This window comes from Akebia trifoliata, chromosome 5 (genome assembly GCF_017979445.1).
Source record: "Akebia trifoliata isolate Shusen 1 chromosome 5, ASM1797944v1, whole genome shotgun sequence".
Lineage (NCBI taxonomy): Eukaryota > Viridiplantae > Streptophyta > Magnoliopsida > Ranunculales > Lardizabalaceae > Akebia > Akebia trifoliata.
In genome coordinates this window covers 435,628-445,032 of record NC_141379.1, presented here as the reverse complement: position 1 = coordinate 445,032, position 9,405 = coordinate 435,628, and the positions used below count along the sequence as shown (strand labels likewise).

General features: G+C 35.2%; 1 protein-coding gene across 2 annotated transcripts; it reads left to right on the top strand.

The window, feature by feature from the left end:
* The first annotated feature begins 2,219 nt into the window (after window positions 1-2,219).
* Window positions 2,220-9,033, top strand: LOC147400750 (uncharacterized). 2 transcript variants are annotated; one of them, XM_086441752.1, is made up of 5 exons: window positions 2,220-2,379; window positions 2,921-3,175; window positions 3,280-3,361; window positions 7,261-7,331; window positions 8,448-9,033. In XM_086441752.1, exons 2-5 carry the CDS (start codon window positions 3,065-3,067, stop codon window positions 8,688-8,690), a joined length of 507 nt encoding a protein of 168 aa, XP_086297878.1. In that variant the 5' UTR covers window positions 2,220-2,379; window positions 2,921-3,064; the 3' UTR covers window positions 8,691-9,033. The 2 variants fall into 2 exon arrangements, with proteins under 2 accessions (XP_086297878.1, XP_086297880.1); XM_086441754.1 differs by having other exon boundaries at window positions 2,227-2,384.
* The last annotated feature ends 372 nt before the right edge of the window (window positions 9,034-9,405 follow it).

Here is a 9,405-nt window from a genome sequence, read left to right as displayed (position 1 = left end):
ATTACGTCGGGATCATGAATTTTTTCATGATCCCCACCCTATATTATATAAAGGAAGCCAGTCAAAATAAGAATGGATCAGTTTCGGCCCGATCCAGGCTACCCCTTTTAACAAAAGGCCTGGGCTTGGACAAGCAATGTAATCCTATCACATGGCCCGGTTGGGCCCTGCCCATTAGTGGCTCCATATTAGTTTGAATTACATATAAATAAATAAAAAAAGGTAGAATTGAACTTGGTTGGCACAGTCCCACAAATTACTGTGAACCCAGTCTAGCTGGATTAGATGGGCTGAGGATTTTAAAGGCTTGGCCTAGGCTAAAAAATTGAAATGAAAATCAGACCTAACTATTTTTAGTTGGGCCTCAAAATTGGGCTTATTTAAAATTTAATACAAAAACTAGGCCTAAATATATTTTGCAAAAGGATACACATACAAGTCAGGTTGGGTTGAGAGGCAGTCCGATTTTCGGATCATTTAGTCTAAGCCCAACCCAACCTTTCGTCCCAGCACAAGCAAGTCAGTTGGGTTGAGAGGCAGTCTGATAATTTATCCTAAGCCCTAGCTAAACCCAGACTTTGGTCTCTGAGTCTAAGCCCAAGCCCAAACCAAGTATTCACAACTCAGCGCAAGACCACTTAGGTGGCAAAATTGTTGTCATGTTTGTGCATAGTCATTGGAAACATGGTTTTAATCATTGGCTGAGTCCAAGTCAACTCGATCAGTCAAAACGAACGTGAAGGGCTTGGTAAGATCAATCACGTGGGGAAAGAACAAAATGATATTGGACATAGGCCATAACCCTGTGGAAAACTGGGCCGGCCTACGTTAAGGCCCGATTGATGAAAGGCCCAAAATGAAAAAACTCTTAAGAGATTCCTCTCCCACACCCACACCGACACCCACACCCATACCCACTTTTTTTTTGTTGGATATGAGGTTTTTTCATGAAATCTAGAGGGCTGTGGCGTTAGATTGTCAATTTGATAATCCATTTGAGCTCAACCACCCCTAATAAGATTTGAAATCTTACTAAATTAGTAAGAAAAGTGTTTTTCTTCGAAATATGTCCTAAAAAATGACAGAGGTCGTGGATATTTGCATCCATAAAGCTATACATCAAACACACCGAATACGCGGATACATCAAATCATTACCTGCCAACACGTTTCGCGTGGCAGGCCCTGGTTCGCTCTGCTCACCTCATCTCGTTCTCCTACACGTGTCCATCACCGAGAACACAAGAAGACAGATAACCGTCAATAGGACAAGGCGTTGTCATCATCTTCTCCGAGACCATCAAACCAAAGTTTAGGCTCCCCATCAAACAAACTGCTGAGATGAGAGAATATTTCTAGAGATTCCAAGTCTTAATCCGTAGAGAAACTTGTATGTTATACGTGCCATCTTTGTGGTACGTTTGTTGAAGAGCATCAAACGTTGTTTGACATTGGAAAAGTCCAAAAAGTATTATTATATACATTAAATAAGAGAGCTGCTATTGGCACCCCTAACTTTTACTTATTACATCCAAATAAAAAAATAAGGTGAATATGACGAAATTTCAACTTATGTAGACTGTTTATTTTAATTACCAAAACATGTATTGTCAGTTTTATAACCTACGAATTTGTGAATTCTTCACTTTTAATATTTACAAATGCGTAAATATACCAATAAATTCATTAATTATAAAAATGATGAATTAAATCAAAATGCATGTTTTAAGAATTAAAATGAATAATGGATCGAAATCGAAATCTGGACATAAGTTGTACATGTTTTGTAAAAAATCCCTTAAAAATAAAAAAAAATAAATGAATAATTGAGAATAAATAAAAATTAGAGTGCCAATAGAAACATTCTAATTCTTTTAGTTAGATTTTCTTTTTTTGAATTTTATATAAACATTAACTGTAAATAAGTACTGAAATTATTTTAACAAGTGTTACTTATAATGTTGAAAGTATAATTTGATCCAAATTTTTGTAATATTCAAAGAGTGTGTATTTAATCTCTATTTAAAGGTGTGATAATAAATTTAAAAAATTAGGGTGTAATAAGTAAAGGTTGGAGTGGCAATAGCAGTTCTCTCAAATTACACACTATTCCCGCTCGCCGTGCCCTCAAACCAACTCTTTATTTATTTTTATTTTTATTTTATTTTTCCCTAATTTAATTTTAATATTTTCGCTCTTTTTTACCGCTATTTTATTTATTTACCGTGAAACTGTTGTGCTAGATGCTTATTCTCCCCTCTCGCCCTCTCTCGTTCGATCGGTTTCGTTTTTTTTGTTTTTTGTTTTTTTTCAGAAGTTCTGGGAAAGATCGGTCCGTGTTCTTCTTTTTTCTTGGAAAGATTCATCGATTTCAAGCCTGGTAAGGTTAGCTTCACCGCGAAGATATTTTTTTTAGGCTTTAATCTTGTTATATGTGTTCTAATATGAGATTTTTGTCTTGTTTTGATCTTGATTTCTGCGATCTAATGCCTTGGAAATTCTTTTTAATGAATTTGTAGTTTGAATTAGGGTTTTATTTCTCTCACTGTTTCATTGTTTTGTAATCGGTGGCTTTAACCTCTTATTGAAGCTTTCTTTCTTTCTTTTATCCGAATTTAGGGTTCCAAGTCGTTACATTGTTTCTGATTTTTTCATTTTTTTCTTCTAAAATCTCCTGTTCTGTTACTCAAAGATCGCACTTTTATGAAATTTATGTTGTTTTCTAAATCTAGGTTTTCAGATCGTTAATGTTATAATTTTTGAGATATTTCTTTTATGTTATTTCGTCAATCACTTCTCTATTAGTTCTTGATTTCCTCAAAAACTAATCTTTAATTTTGTTCGAAACACTTCTTGGATGTATCGAAAATAGGGGAAACAAGCTATAATCAAGCCGATCCTATTTTGTTTATTTTTTTCAGTGGCTTTGAAGTGGAACCTGCACTGATCGCGGGTTGTTTAGTTGAAGTTTGATCTATGGATGCATAGCTCAGGAACAAACAAGTAGGGAGATCATTGAAGACCTTGAGCTAAGATCCGGGTCATCTTTTCTTCCTAAAGAAGACATGCTGGCTAGAAATTTTGGGAGGGGCTTCCCCAATCTAATCACCATTGAAGATGATGACGATGACGATGATGTACTTATGTATACTTCGAATCCGAGGTCTTCTTCTGGGGTACGCTAAGAAACCCCAAGGAGTGGAATTTTCCTGTTCTGTAAGTTTCTCAATAGATTTTCATATTTTGTGTGCTTTTGGTTTTGTCAATGTGTTGTGTACAGGCAATGGTTTTGTTTCCTCTGTCAAGCTCATGGGCTCCGACCATTACTGAAGAAGATTTGGAACTTCGGCTTGGATTCAAAGGTGATTTGGCACACTTGTAATTTATAGTCGTCTGTTTGTCAATTTAATATGATAGTTTTTTACGTTATTTTTTTAAGACTAGTTATGTTTCTAACAGCGCTATGTAATTAGTAGTTGTATAATTTATTACTCATTGTAGTATAATCTCAACAATTTTGGGGTGGCCTGTATCCCTGTTCTTCTGTCTGACTCCTTATTTCTGTGTTTTACATCAACATGTTCATCCAGATGTACTTCCTTTCCCTTTGGTAGAGTTTTACTTCCATCTGTTAACATGCATTATTGGTTTACTGGTTAATAATTAATAGTTGTTATCGTTAATGTTTGTAACTAGTAGTTAATGATGTCATCAAATAATACTTCCTTGCCCTTTGAAGGTGCCAACTCAGTGAGTTGTTAAAGCCTATGAGCAGAAATACCAATGACCAGGAATCAAAACCCCTTCTCCACCCACTTACCTATCTAGTAAATTTTCTATGGATGTTAGACATCGATGGAGTTCCACATATTCAATATTAGATTAGGTAATTTCTTGGCAATACAAAATTAATAATATTTTGTAAAAATAATAATTTTGAACTATCAAATGTCGAGTAGAATGTAGCATTAATAATTTAAGGTCTTTTAAAAACTTTTTATGATTCATCAAATTTTTTTTGAAAAAAAAAATTATTTCCTTGCCTTTTCTGTTTTAAGTGGGATTTAACTCATGATTTCATTATTTTCTATAAGAAACACCTTACATGGGGTATTAAGTTTAGTTGTTTTGTAAGAGGTTTACACCACGCACAAACAAGGCTTAAACCTCGAGGCTTCAGGCATGAGATGTAGGTAAGGATCAAGTCTCAACTCTTCAGGCACAAATGTAGGGCGAAGGTATAAAAATTATTTTTATTAATGCTCCTATTTCTTTCCCAAAATATTCCTCCAATTTGAAGGTGACAACTTGAATCTACCTTCAATGATGAAGATACAGACTTTTTTTTTTAGGGACAAATAATGATTTGCAACCTCTTCCTTACTTTATAACGATAAATTTGGTATAGATGGTGTGAGTAACTTCAACTAGAAGTGTTTTCAAGTGTCTAAATTTCTTTAGTGGCGGAGAAACCAAAAATGCTACGGTGCTAAACACTTAAGAACTTGAATTTCATGGAATATAATATGATACATGAAGTACACTGAATCGTATCCGGTTTATCTCATCATAAATGATGAGTTGTGATGTATAAAAGGTTGTGGTAGAGATTAGGAAAGATATTTAGAGGGTTAGTATTATCAATTAGTATTTTCCAAACTAGGAAAGTCGAGGTTTAAGTGTGGTTTTCTTTTATTATTGGCCCTTGTAATTTTCTATATAAACTACCAAGGGTTCTTGTGATGACATTATCTATACAAATATTTCTTCAACATGGTATCAGTTCCTAAGCTCTATTGAAAGTACGATCATAGTAAGCTGCTTTGCACTCCGGCCGTGTTGGCACCAATGGTCGTCGAACCTAGATCTTTTTTTTTCTCTTTCAGTTTTACTTTTCTTTCATTAAAAATCCTACATTCCTTTATATTTTTGGAAATCTGGCCTTGGATCCACAACTCAGTTGGTTTGACACTTTGCAAAAGAAGTTGGTGGTCATGGGTTCAAGTCCAGCTTATCCATAAAAAAAGACATATTTTTGGAAATCTCCTCAATCCACACACTCATGCCTCAAGATCTTTGCTCTTTAAAAAAATAAAAAATAAAAAATCTAAAACTTCTGCAATGAGAGTTTTTTATCAAAGCCTCATGATCCTACTTCGTATCCTCCTAAGAGAGTTCAAGGCAGATCTGTTATAGTGAGCCACTAGCTCCGACTAGCTCAAAAAAGAAAAAAAGGAACGGGATACGATCGTGATGAAAGCATGATTGAACATTTTTGGCCATCCATCAATTATTCACTTCGCCACGACCATGGGTTGATGCTTCATTTAACCAATTCGTGTTCTTTTTTCAAAGGTCCATGCAATTGTTGGAGAGTAATAGAAGTATATGATGCGATATAATGTTGATATGAAATACATTGAATCATATTCAGTTCATATCATCACAAATGGCAAGTTGTGATGTATGGATGGTTGTGGTTGAGATTAGGTTATATCAATTAGTATTTTCTAAACTAGGAAAGTCAAGGTTTGGTATGATTTTCTTCCATTTTTGGCTATTGTAATTTTCTATATAAACTTTCGAAGAGGTGTACCAATGAGTCAACCTTCACAAATTGGAAGGACTCCAAGATTCCAACCACCCCTATAATGTCATTGAATTATCAATAAAGATTTTTCTTCAACATTATTCTCGAGATTAAAATCAATGGCTTTTAAATAATTGATCAGTGCCTTACCAACCATCACCGTCAATGTTATTATGCTAGCTAAACATGTGACTTCTTGTTGGTCTATCAATTAAGAGACTATATTGCATTGGCAGTATACTGAAGTTAAGTTATTAAGTTGAAGATATGATATTCCCTTCAAACGGTAAAAAGGAGAATTCTTGGTTAATGGACAACACACAATGGTTAGCTAGTATTCTAAAAGTACTGGCCTGAGATAAGTGATTTTATGGTAAACTAAAAAATAAAAAAGTAGAGATCTTTCACAAGCTTCCTTCTTGCTCCCACATGCACACTTCTCTAGGAGAAGTACATCACAACAATTCATTGTGATAACTCTGTTTATTTCATTCTATATTTCTATAGTTTGGTGCATTTATTAAAAACTATTTCTGTGGCTTCTATTTTTTTTTTAAATGAGATGTTTAACACTTCGCAAGGCCTCGAGCTCATCATGCCTCAGGAGGCAAAAAGCCTCATATGTGCCATTCATTTTGGAAATCATTGCTGGTCAACATCATAGCCCATGCCGTCAATTCGTTTTAGCCTATCGTTGCTGCACAGTTGCAACTTTCCACTCAGTTTTCGAATTTTTAATGATGTGCATTTCTTAGTATTTGCCTATTTGTGAGTTTAGTGGTAATGTAGCAAATCTAGGATAATCTACTAACTTCATTCTTATCTTTTGATGACTTTTGAACCTGGAATTCTTAACACTTCCATCTCTGATTTGCCACTTTCAGTTCATTCCACCTTTACAACATAATGTAATGTAGATAAAAACACCCGGGTCTTATTTTACGCAGGAAAGTACCATGTACTGGTTTTCATAGTTGACATGTTGGAGAAAGTTCTTGAGCATCCAGTTAATGCCCATATGGCATATCCTTTGTTTTGTTGCTTTGTAAGAGGCTTCCTCGGCCTCCCTTGTATTTTGTTTCCCACTTTTATCAATATATTATACTAATAAAAAAAAATGCCCATATGGCATATCAGAAATGTGGAGCTCATGCAACCATGCCTTGGTCTGGAGTTTGCACACCGAAAAAATGGTTACACATGCTAAATGTGTTTAGTGTATATTGAAATAGATGCAAACCTGTGACCTGGATATCCATAAAACCAATAGCAGACACTCCATTGCAAAATGAAAATATTGTAGCTTTCTTGCATGCTGCGGTTCTCTAACAGTCTTTCATCTTGATTGCAAAATGTCTTCCTGTTCTGCTCTCTTTATTTAACATTTATTTTTCTTTTTATCTACGTCTCTCAAATTTTAGAATAATTGGTGTTCATCTTCATTTTAGTAATCTTAATGGCACCTTTGTCTTGGTCCTCTACCAACGGGGATACCATGTTTCAAAAAAAATCTTAATGGCACCTTTGAGAATGGGAGCCTGTGAGCATTTAAGCTCCACGTACCACTATGGTTTAATGATATTCTGTTCAATGATTTTGATGATTGCAAATGTTTTGTTCCTATTTACCTTTGCCACTTACATTTCGTTGATGTATTTATTTCTTTGGCAGCACACAATGTGGCTGCTGGGCCCAACCCTGATGTAAGGGGAGAACCTTCACAGACTTGGAAACATATCCAGGTATTCTGTATACCATATTGTTTAGTATTTTTATTTTATCTTCATTAATAGTTTTACCAAGCCAAATCTTGCTGTTGAATAATATATATTACATAGTTTTCAATAAGATTCTCAAGAGAATTTACTGAGGAATACTTGCATTAGTAATGCAGGATGGTGATAAGCTTTCATTTTTCTATTGTACATTTAGTTAACATCCAAAGCTGTCAGAATCCACTCTTCTTTAGAATAAAAATGGTTTTGCTAACGTGGGCACATGTTAAAATGCATTAAATACACCTTGGAAATAAGCATTTGAGGGTATTTTTGGTAAGAAACTTTTTTTAGGGCAGTTTTGATATTAAAATCAATTTCCAAGAATGTTCTTTAACGTGTGCCCTTAGGGCACATCACACGTTAACAAAACCCAATTAAAAAATGGGCAAGTCTAGGGAAAGAGGCAAACAAAATTGATGTTTCCTTTGATGTACAGAATTCTTTTGGACGGTAAAAGAAACATGCCAAATGATGTGCAAGTCTGTAGATTGCATTGATTTTGGACCTGTGAAATGATGCATCCTTGTGCATTACTTGTGTGCCGTGAGTTTGACAGAAGTGCATAACGATCATCTTCTTTCCATCCATTTGTTTTATTTTCCATGAGCATTGATCCTTATATTTTGTTTTAAGGTAAATAAGGAGAGAGAAAAAGGTACTTCGCAAAAAAATCAAAAAAAGGAGGGAGGGGGTTGGGGGGGGGGGGGGGGGGGAGAGAGAGAGAGAGAAGATGAAGTCAATTTTAATATTTTATGCCTAGTGGACATCATTTTTAGGAAAAACAAAATTATATATTTAACAACGGTACTTAAAAGGGAAAGAAATTATTTATGGGACTAGTTTTTTTGAAAGATATTTATGGGACAGTTAAGGTAGTTATGGATTTTCTCCAATCCCAATATCTGGGATAGAGAGTAGATGGTGATGAATGATGACTGTGTTGAATGGACGATTTCTATTGATTGTATATATTCTCATTCTATACTTTTCATGTGAAATATGGACTTGACAACCATTTCATTTTCATTCTCCAAACTTCATATTATGATGATGATGATGATGATGATGACGACATGGCAGGCAAAGTGTGGAATGGCTTCAAGCAGTAGAGATCGTTCAACAGCAGATGTGGAGGGACTGAAGCTGAGATGTACCATCTGCATGGATACAATGGAGGAGGAAACATCCACTGTGTGTGGGCATGTGTTCTGCAAGTCGTGCATCACTGATGCCATTCGCATTCAGAACAGGTGCCCCACCTGCCGTAGGGAGCTCACATTGAGCAACATCCACCGCATCTATCTTCCTGGAGCCACCTCCTGACAACATCTTCCCTTATCCATATAAAGAGATAAGAAGAGTCAATACCAACCCCACCCGTGTCTCCCCCCCTTTTTCTTTGGTAGTTTTCTGCTTAAGAAGTTCTCTCACAAAGTGTGAAAAGCGGTACAAATCTCTTTCCAAGGGTTGTTCTGAATGTGTTTGGTTTTTGCTGCTTTATGGGGAGATAACGAGTTGTATTTGATAGAAGACGGCTAAAGGATTCTTTGTCTTTTGTGTACTTTATTTTTTTCTTTTTTCTTTTCTTACCCTTCTTTCTGGGGTTAGTGAATGATATGTTGTTATTACTTTACTAGAAATCTTGCATTAACTTCTGATTGGCTCATAGGTTGCAATGGGTGTCAAGGTACCAACCAGGTTAACACTTTGAAAATAAATGGACAATGAGGCTCACCGTTACCAAATTCATTGTGATGTTCCCGCTAATTTGTCAAAGACATTACAGCACAGCACGGAGGGCCTTCATTTTCTATCAGCTTTTACAAACACTAGTATGTTTTCAGTGTTACTTTGGTTACTTTTATCACAATTTCTGAAGAGGAAATAAACACATTGGTGAGATTAATTTTTGAAGTACTTTTTAGCTTTAAAAAATGCTTATTGGTGGAAAATGTCAATAAATGCATTGTAGAAAAATGCGAATATCCTATGAGATCAAGATGTAGGGTACATCTAAAATTATTATAATAAGAGAGTA

Bases quoted from the DNA above. Each gene is read 5' to 3' on its own strand.
- LOC147400750 (XM_086441752.1), top strand. From the start codon at position 3,065: ATGCTGGCTAGAAATTTTGGGAGGGGCTTCCCCAATCTAATCACCATT. The intron at 3,176-3,279 runs GTACGCTAAGAA...TGTTGTGTACAG, and splicing joins ATCCGAGGTCTTCTTCTGGG to GCAATGGTTTTGTTTCCTCT. The intron at 7,332-8,447 runs GTATTCTGTATA...ACGACATGGCAG, and splicing joins AGACTTGGAAACATATCCAG to GCAAAGTGTGGAATGGCTTC.